General features: G+C 40.9%; 1 protein-coding gene and 1 long non-coding RNA gene across 3 annotated transcripts; one reads left to right on the top strand and one right to left on the bottom strand.

Annotated features, from left to right (window-relative positions):
* The first annotated feature begins 1,083 nt into the window (after window positions 1-1,083).
* Window positions 1,084-16,060, top strand: cetp (cholesteryl ester transfer protein, plasma). Of its 2 annotated transcripts, XM_051952604.1 has the most exons (18): window positions 1,097-1,272; window positions 1,768-2,037; window positions 2,304-2,418; window positions 4,072-4,203; window positions 4,331-4,401; window positions 4,577-4,664; window positions 4,739-4,808; window positions 4,876-4,936; window positions 5,941-6,032; window positions 6,183-6,282; window positions 8,607-8,686; window positions 8,760-8,810; window positions 9,915-10,067; window positions 10,877-10,944; window positions 11,421-11,463; window positions 12,609-12,681; window positions 14,679-14,764; window positions 14,914-16,060. In XM_051952604.1, exons 2-18 carry the CDS (start codon window positions 1,908-1,910, stop codon window positions 14,995-14,997), a joined length of 1,497 nt encoding a protein of 498 aa, XP_051808564.1. In that variant the 5' UTR covers window positions 1,097-1,272; window positions 1,768-1,907; the 3' UTR covers window positions 14,998-16,060. The 2 variants fall into 2 exon arrangements, with proteins under 2 accessions (XP_051808565.1, XP_051808564.1); XM_051952605.1 differs by lacking the exon at window positions 9,915-10,067 and having other exon boundaries at window positions 1,084-1,272.
* LOC127535229 (uncharacterized) lies at window positions 15,737-19,513 on the bottom strand. Its single transcript, XR_007944014.1, has 2 exons — window positions 18,206-19,513; window positions 15,737-17,449 (listed from the first exon to the last, which is right to left on the bottom strand). It is a non-coding gene; the product is annotated as an uncharacterized LOC127535229 (long non-coding RNA).
* Window positions 19,514-20,750: the final 1,237 nt, after the last annotated feature.

Below are 20,750 nucleotides of genomic sequence, written 5' to 3'. Positions count from 1 at the left end.
TTTGTTGACCCTCATTTGCAGGAAATCTGAGGACACGTGACGACATTTAACCTTCAGTAAACTCAGCCACAGAGCTTCAGTTCCACAAGTTAAAGTTGAGGATTTAAGAATGGAAGAATCCTGTGGCGTTTATGTTAGTTTTTATCCAATCATAATTCAGCCGTCATGTGTTGCTAGGGGCAAATAAATCTGCCCGGAGGCCCTCGGTATCAAAAGCGCTACACGTTGCAATGAAACTGTTCTTTTAACCAATCAGATTTCGAGTTTGTGACCTCAGGGCCATTCAGCAGGCGTACGATGATGTCTGCATTTTCACGTCCTCTGATTGGATGGTCAGAGAGCTTCGCCAAAGCTAGCCATTTGCATCTGTAGCAACCCGCGTGAGCTACAACTGTATCCTAAAAGTATTAACCGTTTTAGCTGTTTATTTTTTACCTGCAGTGGCAGATGGGGGAGAAGACGTGGATTTGGTTACTGATTTACTTCGAAAGACATTTTCAATGCGGAATTTATAATAAAAGCTTTATATTGTAAGTCAAGACCGGCCAACCCCGAAGCTAGCAACCCTGAAGCTAACTGCCAAGCTAATTGGCTAACTGTCAGGTTAACTGCCAGACTAACTGGTTATCTGTCAGGCTAACTGGTAAACTGCCAGGCCAATTGTCAGACTAGCTGCCATTTTCTAAGCAAAAATGATCTTTTATAGAGTATGAGAACTGGAGTGACTCTAAAGTTGACATGTTTACAGCTTCTAATCTCACATTTTGCAGTGTTTATATATGACTGGAACTGGCACGATTAACCTCCTGTACGGATATTCACTCACAGCATTTTCTTGAACCAAAATGACATTAGATCAAGTCATGAAATCATGTTTAGTTCAGCGTCTATCAGTAATATCTGGTATCAGCCCTTCTCAGAGACAGATCGATGATTAAACTCAGACGACTCAGAGTTTGTCCAGATGACTCAGAATGATGCTGCAGCCAATAGAAGGTGAAGTGGGATGATCAGAAACACTCATTGACGCTGCGACTGTGATCCTGAAACAGTTTTCCGTGGGCAGGAAGAACTAATCAATAGTCAAACAGTGGATCAGTGCTGTTATCTGCTGCTCCTCCCTCTGCTGCCTTCAGCTGGATCTGGTTTCACCCCCCTCCAACAGTCTTTGTTCAGCTCATTGTGAGGATGTTTGTTACCTGCTGAGACCAGCCAGGAGTGATTCCCCTGAAGGCTCCTGGCCACTTTAAAGCCTCTCTGTGTTTTCTGTTGGTACGTATACAACTAGTATCACTGATTTATTGTGTTCTAGTTTACCTGTGTTACCTGTCTGAAGCTGCAGAGGTTCTGTAGCTCCAACATCTCAGAAAACTTTACCAAACCTGAGTCAGACTAAGTAGTAACTGTCAGGCTGCCATGCTAACCATCAGGCTAACTATTTAGCTGTCATGCTAACCGTCAGACTAACTGGATTCCCTGGAAAGTTTTTACAAACTGTCAGGTCATCCACATCTATCTGTTCACTTTATGTCTTAACAAATGAACTCAGATCTACTGCATCAAAAAGAAGACGGTTAATAACTTTAGGGGTTTTGTGGCTCAGAAAAGTGCATTTGCCCAGTCTGCTTTATGTTTACCAAACCTGAGTTACTTATTTATTTTATTTTACTCTGTTAAGCGCCTTGTGCTCTTTTTGGATGTTGGAAAGCACTTTACAAATAAAATTTGATTGATTGATTGACTGAGTCAGTGTTTGTACTCCACCAGGTGAGAATCCCGGCGGCCTGTGATTGGTTGGATGTCAGGGCTGGTCAGTAGATATCTGCAGGGCTTCCAGACTTTGGGTTAGTGGGCTGCAGACAGCAAACAGTCCACAGGGTTCAAAACCTTCGAGGTCCACGTGCACGATGCCTCGTGATGTTTTCCTGCTGCTGCTGGTTGTGTTGGGGGTGTCCAGCGGCTGCCTGCAGGACCCCACGACGGCCTACGGACTGACCGGGGTTGTGTGTCGCCTCACCTACCCCGCTGCTGTTGTCTGTGAGTTTAGGGCTTTCATTCTTTCATTCATGTAGTCCAGTCTTTGTCTTTTTATAACCAGAAGTCATGTTAAACTTTGCCCAGATGACTTAAACTTTGTTAAAATGACTCAAACTTTGCTAAAAATGAGTCAAACTTTGTTAAAAATTATTCAAACTTTATTTAAAAAATGACTCAAACGTTGTGAAATATGACTAAACTTTGTTGAAATGACTCAGTCATGTTAGTCGTCCCAAAGTGTCCTTCAAGTGCCTGTTTGTCTGCAGTGAACGAGAAAACCACTAAAGTGATCGAGGCAGCGTTCCAACATGCTCGATACCCGAGTATGAAGGGAGAGAAATCCCTGCTGTTCGTCGGCAAAGTCCTGTACAGCTTCGAGAAGTGAGTCCTCAAAAATATGTAGATGTGGTGCCGATAAAAATCTTCACCCCTTTAAAGACTCCAACTGAACTCAGTCAGCCAGTCGGTCTAGAAGTAAACAGTTAGTTAATGGATGATCTGAGGTCAGTGATTGGAGGATACAGACTCTGGATCTAGAAAGTCTCTGGTGGATCAGAACTCCTGGATAGAACTACACCATGAAGACTAAAAAACCAAGAATCTCTGAGGAAAGGTTGCTGAAAAGAATCAGTCAGGACGAACCAAGAATGTTTAAAGTTCCTGAAGATCTCCTGGAGTCCAGTTAAATCCATCATTAAGAAATGGAATGAAGATGAAACATGAATAAATCTGACTAAAGCAGGACATCCTCAAGACCTGAGAAACGAGAGAGGGAGGCCACCAAGACTCCTATGACTCCTCTGAAGGAGTTCCATCTTCAGACTGTACATCCAACAACTGTTGTCTGTTCTTCACCAGTCAAAGCTTCATGGAGACAAAGAGGAAGACTCTGATGGAAAAAGCTCCAATTAAATCTGGAGTGCACCAGAAGACATGTGGAGACTCTGAAGACACCTGGAAGAAGGTTCTTTGGTCTGAGGAGACAAGGATGGACCTTTATGTTCATAAAACTACATGATATGTTTGATGGACACCAAACACTGAACATCATCACAAACACACCATCCCCACTGTGAAGCATGGTGGAGGCAGCATCATGATGAAGCACAGTGGAGGCATCATCATGATGTGACGCATGGTGGTGGCAGCATTATGATGAAGCACGGTGGTGGCAGCATCATGATGTGAAGCACGGTGGTGGCAGCATCATGATGTGACGCATGGTGGTGGCAGCATCATGATGAAGCACGGTGGAGGCAGCATCATGATGTGAAGCACGGTGGTGGCATCATCATGGTGTGAAGCACGGCGGTGGCAGCATCATGATGTGAAGCACGGTGGTGGCAGCATCATGGTGTGAAGCACGGTGGAGGCAGCATCATGATGTGAAGCACGGTGGAGGCAGCATCACGATGTGAAGCACGGTGGAGGCAGCATCATGATGTGAAGCACGGTGGAGGCAGCATTATGATGTGAAGCACGGTGGAGGCAGTACCATGATGTTCTTTAGCAGCAGGTCCTGGAAGGCTGTTAAAGGTAGAGGGTAAATGAAATCCTGGAGGAGAACCTGATGCAGTCCAAAAAGAAACAAGACTTGGAGAAGATCAGTTTCCATCCAGATGATGAGTCGAAGAAAACAGCTGAAGATCCTCAGAGATGGTTTGAAGACAACAACATGGAAGTTCTGGAGGAGTCAGAGTCCAGACCTCTATCCACCTGAGAATTAGAGCCTGGACCTGAAAAGTTCTGTTCATTCAGGATCCCTGAGGAACCTGACAGAGTTACCAGTTTATGAAGAAGGTCCAGATGTTCAGACTGATGGAGACCAACAGGACCAGAAGGTTCATCTACTAAATACCTTCTGTCATTTTTGTCTAAACAGAGCAAATTAATTGATCATGCTTCAGTCCTGAAAAGCAGTAGCAGAGGAATCTTCCAGGGGGTGAATACTTTTAGAGGCTCTATAAACATCAGGTATATATTTATACACAGTCTGTGAATGTATTAATGTCATTAACTCGTGTTTCTGATCAGTTTGGAGATTCACAACCTGTCCATCGGTCGGAGTGCATTTGAGTTGCGTCCAGGCGAAGGCATCGCCATGGAGATCAGCAACGTATCTGCAGTGTTCAGAGGAACCATCCAGTACGGATACGGCAGCTGGCTGTGAGTCTGAACATCCCATCATTCAGTCACTTAGAGACAGAAGCAACCTGAAGACCACCGATAGAGGAAATGTCTTCTGGAGGAAAGAACAATCCACCTGTATTTGTTATTTTTCTTTTTGAACCAGAGTCAACGTTGGACATTCCCTGGACTTTGAGATCGAGTCTCAGATTGATCTGGGAATCAACCCCAAACTCTGTGAGTATACTATGGATCACATCCTGAAATATCAGGACCTTCAGATATACCGGCCTCCAAATTAGCGTTAGCGGCCACCAAGACACCCATGACTCCTCTGAAGAAGTTCCTATAAACTCGTCTAATTCTCTGTTTTTCGTTGTTTTCTTTGTTTATTTTTCTCCTGTCTCATCAGACTGTGGTGAAGGTAAAGTCGCAGCTGATACGTCTGACTGTTACCTGAACTTCCACAAGCTCCGCCTTCACCTGCAGGGAGACAAAGAGTGAGTGACTCACCTGGAGTCGGTTTAATGGAACATCAGGTAATAATAAATCACATGTCTGCTTCCATGTTCAGACCAAACTGGTTGAAGAAGCTCTTCACCGACTTCGTTACCTTCACTGTGAAGCTGGTCGTTAAAGGACAGGTGAGACACATCGACCAATCAGGTGGCTGCTTTCTGCTCTGTCAGCTGACCGCTTGTCGTCCAACAGATCTGTAAGGAGATCAACAAGGTGGCCAACATCCTGGCCGACTTCATCCAGGAGCAGGCAGGTGAGCAGCGTTTAGGAATGAACCATTTATCAGCCAAACAAAAACAATCTGCAGGTTTTCAGCTTTCCCACTGTCCTTGAATGCATCATCTGTGATGTTCCACCTGGAAAATGAAACAGATTTAAGCTGAAAGTCGTGGAAATGTTTCATCAGTCAATTTTTTTCTGTGTGTCTTCCAGTTTAAAAATACTGGAAATGAAATCTGAACGTAGAAACTGATGATAAAAGTCAATAAACATGGATCCATCCGTAAATATACACCAAAAGGAGCTTTATGGAGACACTAGACTAGCCTAACCTTGCCAGCAAGTTGATTTCTCGCGATATTTGTGAGTTCACAAATCTCTCAAGAAACCATCTTGCTCCGCTCCCGCCTTCACTTTTCGTACAGCACCAAGTTGGTTCGGGCCAATCACGCAGCAGTATTTGTGTGTGGGGCGGGATAATGGGCGGATACCCGGGTGTGACGACGACACCAAGCGCCAGTAGATCAAAACAAACACGGCAACGGAGGACAACGATCGTGTAGATGCTGCTATTAAGTAAGTTTTAGCTGAATCTCCCAAGGAAGAACAACGAGAGGCGCTTTGCGCATTTCTGGATGGTAAAGATGTTTGTGCTTTTTTACCTACGGGTTTTGGTAAGAGTTTAATCTACCAATTGGCTCCGCTCGTTGTGAAGATCCCGCGATTGGCTAAAAACAAACCTGTCAGAGGCGGGACATACTGTTGCATCCAATCTGTGCCTCTTTCCTCCGAACGGATTTACATGGAGCGGTCCCAGATTGATATTGTGGAGTACTATCAAGTACTACACAATTATTAATCTGGCTATTGCCAGGTTAAGACTAGCCTGGATTGAACATAATTCTCAGGTCTACAACTCCTAAAAATCAACCAAATAAAACTTAATTTTTAGTCCCAGACAGCAAACAAATCAGCTCTGGAGGTGTAAATCCATGAACTCCATCTTCACGTCTCTGAACATCAGCGTGTTTTTTCCAGAGCAGTTCCTGAGTGATGGAAACATCAGTGTGGATATCGGAGTGACGACGACTCCAGTTATTACTGCTAACTACATTGAATCATATCACAAGGTACTAAACACTCCATCCATTAACAGGATGATTCTTCATCCACAGTAACGTCAGTAAATATGTTCCTGTAGTCTACAGGAACATATTTACTACAGCCCCTACAGCCCCCTCCATTCTGACCTGTTGTTGTCTTTTATTTTGAAATGTCAGGGTTTGACCAACTACAACAACACGACTGCTGTGATCAGAGACTCTGGTTTCCATCCCAGTCAGCTGACCGAACACAGGATGCTCTACTTCTGGATCTCAGGTGGGCTTTTATTCTGACATCCAGACATTCTGGTCGGTTTTTGTGTAACTGAAAATACCTTCGACTGCAGAGGAAACGCGGATTCCTGTAACTAGAGTGGTCTGTTGGTTGAACACAATCCCTTTAGAAGTTGTCTGAACTTTTAAAGATTGTTGTTTGCTAGAACTGAAACTTTATTTTTGAAAGTGTAGAAACTGGATGTTCAAATAAAAACATGAACGTTAACAAATAGTTTTTTGGAAGTAGCTTGAATGTTGTTTTTCAGATTGTTTTTGCACATTCTGGCTGATCAGACGTCTGAAATAAATTGAAATGTTCCTTTCTTTGTGTCTCTGTGTCCCATGCGGTGCTGCTTCCCGTCTTACCCGTGTCCCATGCGGTGCTGCTTCCCGTCTTACCCGTGTCCCATGCGGTGCTGCTTCCCGTCTTACCCGTGTCTCATGCGGTGCTGCTTCCCGTCTTACCCGTGTCTCATGCGGTGCTGCTTCCCGTCTTACCCGTGTCCCATGCGGTGCTGCTTCCCGTCTTACCCGTGTCCCATGCGGTGCTGCTTCCCGTCTTACCCGTGTCCCATGCGGTGCTGCTTCCCGTCTTACCCGTGTCCCATGCGGTGCTGCTTCCCGTCTTACCCGTGTCCCATGCGGTGCTGCTTCCCGTCTTACCCGTGTCCCATGCGGTGCTGCTTCCCGTCTTACCCGTGTCTCATGCGGTGCTGCTTCCCGTCTTACCCGTGTCTCATGCGGTGCTGCTTCCCGTCTTACCCGTGTCTCATGCGGTGCTGCTTCCTGTGTCTCATGCGGTGCTGCTTCCTTTCTTACCCGTGTCTCATGCGGTGCTGCTTCCCGTCTTACCCGTGTCCCATGCGGTGCTGCTTCCCGTCTTACCCGTGTCCCATGCGGTGCTGCTTCCCGTCTTACCCGTGTCCCATGCGGTGCTGCTTCCCGTCTTACCCGTGTCCCATGCGGTGCTGCTTCCTGTGTCTCATGCGGTGCTGCTTCCCGTCTTACCCGTGTCCCATGCGGTGCTGCTTCCCGTCTTACCCGTGTCCCATGCGGTGCTGCTTTCTTTCTTACCCGTGTCCCATGCGGTGCTGCTTCCCGTCTTACCCGTGTCCCATGCGGTGCTGCTTTCTTTCTTACCCGTGTCCCATGCGGTGCTGCTTCCCGTCTTACCCGTGTCTCATGCGGTGCTGCTTCCCGTCTTACCCGTGTCTCATGCGGTGCTGCTTCCCGTCTTACCCGTGTCCCATGCGGTGCTGCTTCCCGTCTTACCCGTGTCTCATGCGGTGCTGCTTCCCGTCTTACCCGTGTCTCATGCGGTGCTGCTTCCCGTCTTACCCGTGTCCCATGCGGTGCTGCTTCCCGTCTTACCCGTGTCCCATGCGGTGCTGCTTCCCGTCTTACCCGTGTCTCATGCGGTGCTGCTTCCCGTCTTACCCGTGTCTCATGCGGTGCTGCTTCCCGTCTTACCCGTGTCTCATGCGGTGCTGCTTCCTGTGTCTCATGCGGTGCTGCTTCCCGTCTTACCCGTGTCCCATGCGGTGCTGCTTCCCGTCTTACCCGTGTCTCATGCGGTGCTGCTTCCCGTCTTACCCGTGTCTCATGCGGTGCTGCTTCCCGTCTTACCCGTGTCCCATGCGGTGCTGCTTCCCGTCTTACCCGTGTCCCATGCGGTGCTGCTTCCCGTCTTACCCGTGTCCCATGCGGTGCTGCTTTCTTTCTTACCCGTGTCCCATGCGGTGCTGCTTCCCGTCTTACCCGTGTCTCATGCGGTGCTGCTTCCCGTCTTACCCGTGTCTCATGCGGTGCTGCTTCCCGTCTTACCCGTGTCTCATGCGGTGCTGCTTCCCGTCTTACCCGTGTCCCATGCGGTGCTGCTTCCCGTCTTACCCGTGTCCCATGCGGTACTGCTTCCCGTCTTACCCGTGTCCCATGCGGTGCTGCTTTCTTTCTTACCCGTGTCCCATGCGGTGCTGCTTCCCGTCTTACCCGTGTCTCATGCGGTGCTGCTTCCCGTCTTACCCGTGTCCCATGCGGTGCTGCTTCCCGTCTTACCCGTGTCTCATGCGGTGCTGCTTCCTGTCTTACCTGTGTCTCATGCGGTGCTGCTTCCTGTCTTACCTGTGTCTCATGCGTTACTATTTCCTGTCTTACCTGTGTCTCATGCGGTACTACTTCCTGTCTTACCTGTGTCTCATGCGGTACTACTTCCTGTCTTACCTGTGTCTCATGCGGTACTACTTCCTGTCTTACCTGTGTCTCATGCGGTGCTGCTTCCTGTCTTACCTGTGTCTCATGCGGTACTACTTCCTGTCTTACCTGCAGACCAGATGTTGAACCCGATACTGTCTGCTGCTCACCTGGACGGACGCTTCCAGCTGAACGTCTCTGGAGACGAACTCTCTGTAAGAACCTTCAGCAGACGGATGTTCTCTTTTCTCTCTGCTGCTGTCTTATTATGGGATGGATGTGTTTCAGAACCTGCTCCAGACTCACCTGTCCAGCAGCTCACCTGAGCTCATCACACAGGTAACAGTCAGAAGGTTTAATAAGGTTTAGAAAGGTTAATAATAATGTTCCTGAAGGTTTGATGTGAACGAAGACAGAACGTTTGGGAATGAACTTTCAGACGATGTTAAATAAAACAGCATAATCTGTTAAAAAATGTAAAAAAACAACAATTAAAAATAGAAATAAAAATGAAAACATGCAGATTTAAATAGAGTAAAAAAATTGTACATTTATCGTCAAACATGAAATAAAAAAAATAAAATCTTTGGTTTTTGCCATTTTTATTTATTTTTTACAGTCAACTTAATAAAAATCATACTTTTAAATTGGATGTTATCTGTCATTTTAAGAACATTGGTGAAATTTAATAATATATACATACATATGTATATACTGATTTAAATGCATTTAGAAAATGTATTTTTGTACAAATATTCTTGTCCTGTTTTTTTACAGTCAGCTAAATTATTATAACTAATGCCTTTTCTCCATGATTTTATTAGATATTTGTATTTAAAAAGTTTAATAAACTGATTATATTTTTTTAATTTACATGATTTTCTTTCAGAGAATGGACGATATCTGTATTGTTTTTATACTTCAATACAATAAAAAATATAATATTTGTAAAAATACAGTCAACCAAATAATTAAACCTAATTGTTTGATATAATCTGTAATTTCACAATAAACGGGAAAATAGTAAAAATATATTCAGAGTTTGTTAAATTTCTACTTATAATTAACAGTTGAATAAATTATTCACCCTTTTCAGTCAGCATGTAAATTAGTAATTTTCTTTTGTGATTTATTTTCTTATTTTGTGTCTTTAGATTCATTAAATGTTCCTCGACAACAAAAGAAAAACGTTCTCAAACCAACAATAAGAAAAAGATTGATTTTATTTTTTGAATGAAATGTTTCTGTAACCAGATAAATAACAAACCTGCTGGAAACACTGATAATAATAATAATCATAAAACAATCTAATAATGATAATAATGAATTACAGCACGTTCTCACCAAACACGCCTAGAAGGTCTTTGTTGTTTCTCACCTGTCAGAAGAACGTTGTTTTCCAGAACCTTCTAGAACTTCCCGTCCTCTAATGTTCCTGTTTAGTGTCTGAAGGATCCGTCGTCCTCTCGGTTCTCCGTCTGGAGTTCTTCTGTTCCTCGTCTCAACACCTCCAGCTCCGGTTCCTCCGTCTGGACTCAGGCCTCAGCAGAACTTCACTGTGGAACCGGAGGAACGCCGACGCTCTCCTTCCAGACGGTGACGAGAAAATAAACCGGCTCAAAGCGACCGAGTTCCAGCAAAATGTGACGGAAAGAATTCACTGAAAAATAAATAAAAACGCAACAGAAAATATCGTCACATTAAAAAGAACAAGTTACTGTTTCTGGAAATACAGATTTTTAATTGGAACTCATTTATTTATTTATTAGATTTTCTTGGGTTTTTTTGTTTGTTTGAATTTTGGACAAATTCAGTAAAAATTATTCTTACTTTTTAACATTTTTTCTTTAAAAATCATTTTAAAGAAATTAATTTGGACCGTTTTGAACATTTTCCACAATATCTTGGTTATTTTCTCGTCAGTTTCAACTAATTTTAAGTTAATTTTGTCAATTTTCGTTCCATTCTGGACGATGTTTTGGGATTTTTAGACAATAACCCAGAACACGTTTAAATGCAGCACTTTGATTAATTTCCACGTTTATTTCTTTACTCTCTGTTAATAACAACGCTGAAGTCAGTTGGAGTTCCTCCTGATCAAAGCCGTTCTTCTGGTTGTGTGTTTATTGTGTGTCTGCTGACGACTGTTTGTTTATTGTGTGTTTATTGTGTGTCTGCTGACGACTGTTTGTTTATTGTGTGTTTATTGTGTGTCTGCTGACGGCTGTTAGTGTGTTTATTGTGTGTCTGCCGATGGTTGTTTGTGTGTTTATTGTGTGTCTGCTGACGGTTGTTTGTGTGTTTATTGTGTGATTGTGTGTTTATTGTGTGTTTGCTGACGGCTGTTTATTATGTCTGCTGACGGTTGTTTGTGTGTCTGATGGCTGTGTGTGTTTTTTCTGCAGGATGTGGTTCTAGACGTCTCGGTTTCGTATTCTGAGAAGAAACTCTTCTTGCAGGGAGACGTCAAACAGTAAGAACCTGCAGCTGATGTTCAGATTTACCCAGAGAGGCTCAGACACACAAAGCACACACACTAAACACAACACGACAACAACCAGACAAAACAACACAACAGTCACTGAATGAAGAAACAAAAACTAAATGGCAGGAAGGAGACAAGATCAGCGCACGATTACACAAAATGAGACAGAAACCACAAAATGAGACACAAAACCAACAAAATGAGACAAAAAAAAACACAAAATGAGACAGAAAACCAACAAAATGAGACACAAAACCACAAAATGAGACACAAAACCACAAAATGAGACAGAAAACCACAAAATGAGACAAAAAACCAACCAATCAACAGCACTGAGCCCAGCAGACGTTCTTCCTCCCCCTGCTGGACCAGGCCGGTACTACGTCTGATCTGATTAACGGTTCACTGTTTGTTCCTTCGTTAAACTTTGTTTTCTGACTAATGTTTATTTTTCTTCCTCTCAGAGTGTCTCTGATCAGAGCCGAGCTTCCGTTAAACCGACAGCCGGTGAGTTTATTCCTTCATCTCATTCATTCTGACCAGGCGTTGGTCTCATTTAATAATGATCATTACTAATAAGGGTAAAATTCTGGTTATTTCACACAGCTAGGAGATGTTTTTAAGACTTTAAGGCAATTTTTTGTGTCATGTTGGCATTTGTTGGATCTTTTTGGAGAAGTTTTTGACATTTTTAACAACTTTTGCATCATTTAAAGTAATTTAGGACATTTTGTGACGCATGTTGAGTTTATTTAAACACATTTTTAATCATTATTTATCATCTTTGAGTCTTTTTTTTTTAATTTTTTGAGCCATTTCTGGAATTTTCACGTAAATTTAAGACCATTCTGCCATTTTCAGTTCGATTATTGATCATTCTGGATCTTTCTAGGTTACTTTTTTAACCTATGTTTGGTCACGTTTTTGTTATTTTGCACATTTTGTGATCATCTCAGACATATTTAGACTCATTTTGACAATTTTTTTCAGTTTTTCTAAATTACTGTAACATTTGGGGACAGTTTTCACACAAGCTCAGAACTATTTTGGCGTTTTCTCTAGATTATTACTCACTTTAATGTATGTTTGGACACATTTTTGTTATTTTGCACATTTTTTGAGTCATGTTGGACTTTTTTTAGACCATCTTTGTGTGATTTTGAGCCTTTGTTGAATCGTTTTGGAGACGTGTTTTTGACATTTTCAACAACTTTTGCGTCATTTAAAGTCACTCAGGATGTTTTGTGACGCATGTCGAGTTTATTTGGACACATTCTTTTTATTTTGTGTTTCAGTCATTTTTCAATACATTTTTGGAGCCATTTTTAAAATTTTAAGTTCTGAACAGTTTTCTCATTTCCGGTAGATTATTAATGATTGTGGAGTTTTTTAAACATATGTTTGGACACATTTTTGATTTATTGCACATTTTTTGATGACCTTAGACACATTTAAGCTGATTTTAGACAATATTTTTGTCATTTTTGATCATTTTCCGGTCATTTTGTGAGAGATTGGACTCATTAGAAATAACTTTGTAATGATTAAACTGAAAATCTTGTGCTGTGAGCTGCTCTGAATCCCACACACATCGTGGTGTTTTGGGTTTTACTTCTTATTTCCGCCGGTTTAATCAGCTTTTCTGTGTTCAGCTGCAGGATGAGAAGCTCCAGGAGTTCAGCAGAGAAGCTGTGCAGAAAGTCGGAGTTCCTAAAGTCCTGTCTGGTGAGAAATGAGCTTAAAGTAGCAGAATAATTATTAATCAGAGTCTATTCAGCTTCAACAAACACTGGTAGTAAATATTAAACAGTTATTCTGTCTAAAATCAGCACCATCCCCCTGAATCAGCTGATTCTGTCTACAGGGACTTTATTTAGTAGAAATAAAGTCAAATCCTGATTAATTATCCATTACTTTAATAATTCTGAGCAAATATAGAGTCATTTTGTAAAACCTGGTTATTTTTTGTCAAACTTTGAGCTTTTTTTTTTTTTTTTTTTTACACGTTTTAGTCGTTATGGACGCATTCTTTTAACAATTTTGATCATTTTGGACCATTTAAAAGCAAAGTGACCACAGAGACTCTAAACAACTATGAAGACACACAAAATGACCTCAGAGAGATGCAAAATAACCACAAATAGAAGTAAAATTACAACAAAAACATAGAAAATGGCCACAATAAGACCAGAAAAAGATCCAGAAATATCCAGAAAGACACAAGAAACAAGAACAGAGACACAAAGAGACAAAAACAGCCATAAAAAGACTCAAAACATCCACAGAGACACAAACATCCATGAAGACGTGATTATTTTTTGACAGACTGAGCTATTTCAGTGATTATGGACACATTCTGTAAATGGTTTTAGGTCATTTTGAATCATTAAAGACGTTTAGATCAAATGTTTAGATGGTTTTTGTTTCATTCTAAATAAATCTGTAAACTTTCTCAGCAGTTTAAGACATTTTCTGTACAACCTGAAGTCTCTGAGACCTAAACTGGACATTTTAACTGTTAGATGTTGAGTTTCCCAGAAGAGATTCTGATGTTCTGGATGAAGACGACTAGTTTAATCATCATCAGGTTTAAACGTCGTTAATCTGGTCTAAACGTCGTTAATCTGGTCAAAACGTCGTTAATCTGGTTAAAACGTCGTTAATCTGGTCTAAATGTCGTTAATCAGGTTAAACGTCGTTAATCAGGTTTAAACGTCGTCAATCTGGTCTAAACGTCGTTAATCTGGTTTAAACGTCGTTAATCTGATTTAAACGTCGTTAATCTGGTTAAACGTCGTTAATCAGGTTTAAACGTCGTCAATCTGCTCTAAACGTCGTTAATCAGGTCTAAAAGTCGTTAATCAGGTTAAACGTCGTTAATCTGGTTAAACGTCGTTAATCTGGTTAAAACGTCGTTAATCTGGTTAAACGTCGTTAATCTGGTTTAAACGTCGTTAATCTGGTTAACGTCGTTAATCTGGTTAAACGTCGTTAATCTGGTTAAACGTCGTTAATCAGGTTTAAACGTCGTCAATCTGCTCTAAACGTCGTTAATCAGGTCTAAAAGTCGTTAATCAGGTTAAACGTCGTTAATCTGGTTAAACGTCGTTAATCTGGTTAAACGTCGTTAATCAGGTTAAACGTCGTTAATCTGGTTTAAACGTCGTCAATCAGGTTTAAACGTCGTCAATCTGGTTAAACGTCGTTAATCAGGTTTAAACGTCGCCAATCTGGTCTAAACGTCGTTAATCAGGTTAAACGTCGTTAATCAGGTTTAAACGTCGTCAATCTGGTCTAAACGTCGTTAATCTGGTTTAAACGTCGTTAATCTGATTTAAACGTCGTTAATCTGGTTAAACGTCGTTAATCAGGTTTAAACGTCGTCAATCTGGTCTAAACGTCGTTAATCAGGTCTAAAAGTCGTTAATCAGGTTAAACGTCGTTAATCTGGTTAAAACGTCGTTAATCTGGTTAAACGTCGTTAATCTGGTTTAAACGTCGTTAATCTGGTTAAACGTCGTTAATCTGGTTAAACGTCGTTAATCAGGTTAAACGTCGTTAATCTGGTTTAAACGTCGTCAATCAGGTTTAAACGTCGTCAATCTGGTTAAATGTCGTTAATCTGGTTTAAACGTCGTTAATCTGGTTTAAACGTCGTTAATCTGATTTAAATGTCGTTAATCTGGTCTAAATAAACCTGACGTCTGGTTGTTCTGCTGCAGTTCTGGATGTGGAACTCACCCGACTTCTGGACAAACAAGGAACAAACTTATTCACCATCTTCAACCCTGAGGTTCTACCTGGAAACGTGAGTTCCCCTTGGGTTCCCTTTGGGTTCTGTTTAGGTTCTCCTCAGGTTCTCTTTGGGTTCTGTTTGGGTTCTCCTTAAGTTCTCCTCAGGTTCTCCTTAAGTTCTCCTCAGGTTCTCCTTAGTTTCTGACGTGTGTCTTTCTTCAGGGCTTCACGGTGATTCAGATGGACTTTGGGTTTCCTCACCACCTGCTGGTGGAGTTTCTAAAGAAAACTCTGGAGTCAACCTGAGCAGCTGCAGAACGTCAGGTCCGGATTTTAAAAGTTTGATTTGGTTCCATAAAAGGTTCTGCAATCTCCATGTCACATTTAAACACATGGACTACGACACAATTAAGTAAAAAACTGAAATCATCGGAGCTTCAGGAGAAACCAGCAAGACTTCTGTGGAACCAGAGGAGTCCAGATGGTTCCTCCTGAAGCTCCTATGAAAGAAAAGTTTTTATAATCGTAGGAGCTTCAGCAGAAACCATCTGGACTTCCCTGGGAGGTTCTTGAACCTGAAGTCCAGATGTTTTCTGCTGAAGCTCCTACGATGACTGAGAATCTCCACAGATAAAAGTAGAACATTTCCACTCTTTAGTCAGACCTCCTGCATTCAGACCCAAACAATTCACATCAAGAGTCAAATGAGAAGAATTATTTAGAAAGAATCATGAAGATTTTGTTCCAACCTTGGAGATGGCTTTTCATCTGTATTTACTTCCTGCTTTTTGGACACATTTTCAGTCATTTTTGGTAAATTTTAAGACTTTTTTGCAGATGTTGAAGCATTTTTGAGTCATTTTATAAACATTTAGTGTAGAAACAGGAAAAGTTCTGCATTTAAAATGATAAAACATCTACATAAAATTACACATTTTAAAAATCATTCTGTAGAAAAACCTTTTATTAATGTACATTATTCTGGATTAGAATTCTGTTGTAGTCCAATAAATCTTAACTGAACTTTCTGGAGTCATTTTTAGAGTTCTGGTTGGAAAAAACGAACATTTAGAGAAGAACAGCTTTAACACATTTAGAATTGTTCATAAATCAAGATTCCAGACGATGTTTTTGGGTTTAAATGTGAGTCCAGCTTCAGCAGCTTCATGCTGGTCTCCACCTTCAGGACTTTAAGGTTCAACAGCCAGCAGGAGGCGCTGTTGGCCTTTTATTCTGACGTTTATCAAACAGGAAGCAGTCACTTTATTCTTCACGTCTTTTGGTTTATTTTCTCTGTTCTTTAGTTGATGCTGTCTAGATTCTGAGGTTTGTTCTCCAGATGTTGATTAAAATCTGACATGAATTTAAAGACTTTTGATTATTTTCACACAAAGAAACAAACTGCTGCTGCTGGTTTCACAGTAAAAGTTTCTCTTTCACCGTTAAAAACATGTAAATAACTGCAGAATCAGACCGATGGACGACACCTGCTCACACCTGTCAGTGGGCGGAGCTTCAGGTCAGTGGAGGTAGCGTGGTGCTCTGGATGTTACTGTGACCGTCACCAGATCTGACACAGAACATCTGGAGGACGTTCTGGAGAAACCATCCATGGAAGCTCCTCAGAAGGAAACGGAAATGATCGCAGGAAAAACGACCAACAAGAGATGCAAAACTATAAAAAAAAAAAAAAAGAAAAGAAAAGCTAAACCACTTACCACCTAAAAGAGAAGCAAGATGAGCACAAATAGACAAGAAACAACAACAGACACAAAGTGACAACAGACAAAGATGGAACAAGATGCACAATGGCCATAAAGATAGAAGAAACAACAGACACAAAAGGACAAAAAAAAGACGATAAAAACATGTAAAACCCACAAAGAGATGCAAAACACCCGTAAACTAAAAACAACCGTGAAGACCCACAAAATGTCCACAAGAGATGCAACACATCTACAAATAGATGCAAAACTACAAGACATGAAATGACGACACAAATCCTCCACAAAGGGGCGCCAAAGGACCACAAAGACAAAACAACAACAGAGATACACAATGTAAACAGGAAGACACAAAATGACCATAAAAACTGACGACAAATGAAGCAGATTGGTGATAAAATTGATGTTCAGTTTTAACTTTAATTTTATGACCCATTTACTGTTATTCTGCAGTTTTTACGTTTTTATTAGATAATTCACAATATCTAATGAATTTTTAAAAAAGTATTAATAAACCACCAGCACATACCCAAACTGTAAATAATGTTCATCTAAATCTGAGTTTTACTTCAAATTAACTACAAAAATTACAGTTTTATTGTATTTAAATCAGCTGAAAATGTAAAACATTATTTTGTTGAATTTTTAAAAAATATGTGTTTACTAATGAAAAACAGTTTTGTGTTTAAATCAAATAAAAATATTAACATTTGAAATCTATTTGCTGTTATTTCCACTGTTTTGGACGTTCTTAATGATGTAATATTCCATGTTTTTGTTGATTACGTATTTTTCTCTCTGGCTCTTTGTTGTCACTCTGTTTTTTTGTGGATTTCTTCTTCTTATTGCTGTTGTTGTTTACAGTGTCCATCCACATCCTGTTTGTTTAATCAGTAAACAGGCTTTAAGACGCTGATGTTTTATCTGGTCCTGAGTCCGTCTCTGGTTTATCTTTTTGGTTTTAAATATCTGACGGGACGAAGTTCAGCAGCAGATAAAGGAAGACGTGGACGTTTTACACAACCAGCTGCTTCCTGATTATGGAATCACAGGAGTGCCAAAATAAATAGGAAATAAATGTGGAAATGTAAAGAGAATCAATAAAAGAATCAATAATAAAAATAAACAAATGTAGTAATATTCTTTTTCCATTTTGCTTTTGCTTATTCCATTTTGTCTTTGCCTTTTCTGTTTTGTCTTTGCTTTTTCCGTTTTGTCTTTGCTTTTTCCATTTGCCTTTGCTTTTGCTTTTTCCATTTTGTCTTTGCTTTTCTCACTTTGCCTTTGTCTTTTCCATTTGCGTTTTGCCTTAGCTTGAGCCATGAAGTAAGGCAAAGGCAAAACGCAAATGGAAAAGACAAAGGCAAAAGGAGAGAGACCCGCCTACAGCCATTTGATTGACAGCTTGAGCCATGAAGTAAAGGCAGTCAATCAAATGGCTGTAGGCGGGTCTCTCTCCTTTTGCCTTTGTCTTTTCCATTTGCGTTTTGCCTTTGCCTTTACTTCATGGCTCAAGCTAAGGCAAAACGCAAATGGAAAAGACAAAGGCAAAGTGAGAAAAGCAAAGACAAAATGGAAAAAGCAAAAGCAAAGGCAAATGGAAAAAGCAAAGACAAAACGGAAAAAGCAAAGACAAACAGAAAAGGCAAAGACAAAATGGAATAAGCAAAAGCAAAATGGAAAAAGAATATTACTACATTTGTTTATTTTTATTATTGATTCTTTTATTGATTCTCTTTACATTTCCACATTTATTTCCTATTTATTTTGGCACTCCTGTGATTCCATACCTGATGTCCATCCTTCACTTACAGCTTTTACTTTCTGCTCGTTAAACTGCAGACTTTCTGCTGAGTCGTCCTTCTGGCTGCAGATCAAAGTGACTCATCGGTTTCCATTAACAGAATGAGAAACATCATTCTGCTGCTGTCAGACTCAAAGTCACAGCGTCTCTGCAGCACATTTCTAACATTTTACAGGCCAACGCACACAAAAGCACACAAAATGACCACAAAGACACACAATGACCATACAATACACAAAATGAACACAATGAGACACAAAATAACTATAACAGACAAAATGACCATAAAATACAGAAAAATAACCACAAAGACACAAAATGACCTGAAGGAGACCTTACAATTAAAATATATATACATTCACCACAAAAATACACAAAATGAGCATAAACAGACACAAAGGAAGTGTGTATTGTCTGACCCACTTCCTGTAGTTTTACAGTTCCATTTTGAAATCATTTTGGTCCATTTTTGGGTCACTTTAGGAAGACTTGTCAGTTCTGACAACTTATGAATAATTCTGGACACATTTTCTGCAGTTCTGGACCATTTTCCAGTCATTTTAGACCATTTTTATGTCATTTTGAACAAATTACATCTAATTTTTCATCATTTTCTCGTCATTCATTACACGTTTTGAGTCATTCTGGACAATTTTTAAAGCATCTTGGACAAATTTTGTGTCATTCTGCACGTTTTTGGTCATTTTTAATGATTTTCAGTTCACTTCTGGAAAGATTAAAATCATTTTCTGTATCAAACTTGGTTCAGATTATTTCTGGCTGAACATTTTCCACATTTATTCATGTGTTATTTTCTGCTCAGATGCAGTCTGCATGTCGTTGCCTCGTACTTCAGACATGAGACAATAAATCAGAATCTAATCAGTCTAATTAGATTTATGTAATGCTGATATGAAGAAACCATAAACTGAGGAGATAACAGAAGAATGAGCTCACCTGAGAACCTTTAACGTCAGCTGGGGCCTCATTTATAAAACACTGCGTAGGATCCATGCTAAAGTTTGCGTACCATAGGAGGGTGAGACCACAATCTGATGCTTGAACACTTTGCTCCCTTTTTGACCTTGCTGTGCGGTTTACTTTTACGTATCCATTTATTGAGACTTTGTCATTCCCCTCATGATTAGGCCTTCCGGACTAAATCTCTGGCCTTTCTCTATACTTTGGACATTCTTGGGTCTTGTGTTGACATGTATTGTATATTTTTTCATTTATTAATGGTTAAATGCTGGCTGTAGTGTGTTTTTTTCCTCCACCTTGTTTCTCTTGTGTTTTTTTTTCCTTTGTGTATTTTACGTGTTGGGCAAAAAATTTGAAAAAATTCTTTGCATAAATAAAATTTCCAAAAAAAAAAAAAGTTTGCGTACACCGATAATACGAAAAGGGCGTATGCCCTTCACCCCTGATTTATAAAACTGTGCGTAAGCACAGCTGCACGCAATTTCTTGATAAATCACACACCAGCTGGAAGATTGCACAGGTGGATCCTCCTCACATTCCGCCCACAACACACCCACATTTTACCATGAATGGTCAATGCAAAGTAACTCATGAATGTATCTGTATATAAATAAGCTGCTGATCCACGGCATTTTACGCAGCGCCCCCTGCAGTCTGTTCACTGCTGTTGGTCAGGATGAATGAATCATGTGTTGACCCAGGCCACCCTGACACTAAATTTGTTATGATCATGTCCGATGTACAAATAATTTGTAAACTGATTGGATGTACATTTTTTCGGTTCACAGACAAATTCATCTTCACTCGGAGCCCTTACAGCAACATGAGTGCAGTCAGTTACGCCGATTACATTTGGGAAACCGGACATCGCTGCAAATTGCCGTTTAATGTTGGTCTGTTCACCCACAGTGTAAGGAAACCTGATGTACTGACTGGTCATGTTTATAATGTCATCCAAAACAGCTGGCATTATTGCGCTGAGGGATGGTTGTGATATTCCAGACCTAAAGGACATCATTTAACTGTATATCAGACCCAGATAGGATTTAGACAACAAATGTAACCTCATATATTCTTCATATAAAACACAAACCTGTCGGCCACTTAACGCTGGAAGGAGCAGGTGTCAACAGAAACCCCCGAGTCGTCAGCTCCTGTGTCTGTACCGGGATGGCGTGGTTTGGGCGGGGGGGGGTCTAAGACAGCCCAGTTCAGCACAAAGATCCAAGAGTACTGCTCTAGGGAATCTGAATCAGCTTATTAGCCAGTCATCGTCATGGCAAATCCCCGTGATCCCTAAAATCTCTCTCCATTCTTAACGTGATCTTCCAGCAATGCCAGCGCATCCATTGTGCCACATTACACACGGCTGTCACCCGCTATTTATCCACTTGATCAGCGATTGGACTGATTGTCACAGGCCTTTTCCAAATTAGTAATCAATCAGTGTCACTCACCGCTCTATATCATTTGAAGATGGAAGTTTGATATATGAACATAGTTCTGCAAATACAGTCGTAGGCCGAATGACGCACTATATGAACATCTAC

This window comes from Acanthochromis polyacanthus, chromosome 8, assembly GCF_021347895.1.
Source record: "Acanthochromis polyacanthus isolate Apoly-LR-REF ecotype Palm Island chromosome 8, KAUST_Apoly_ChrSc, whole genome shotgun sequence".
NCBI classification, from domain to species: domain Eukaryota; kingdom Metazoa; phylum Chordata; class Actinopteri; family Pomacentridae; genus Acanthochromis; species Acanthochromis polyacanthus.
This window is presented reverse-complemented; position numbering and strand designations above follow the sequence as displayed.

Coding starts and splice junctions, on each gene's coding strand:
- cetp (XM_051952604.1), top strand. CDS start 1,908: ATGCCTCGTGATGTTTTCCTGCTGCTGCTGGTTGTGTTGGGGGTGTCC. Junction 6,033..6,182: donor ACATTGAATCATATCACAAG/GTACTAAACACT, acceptor TTGAAATGTCAG/GGTTTGACCAACTACAACAA. Junction 14,765..14,913: donor CTGAGGTTCTACCTGGAAAC/GTGAGTTCCCCT, acceptor GTCTTTCTTCAG/GGCTTCACGGTGATTCAGAT.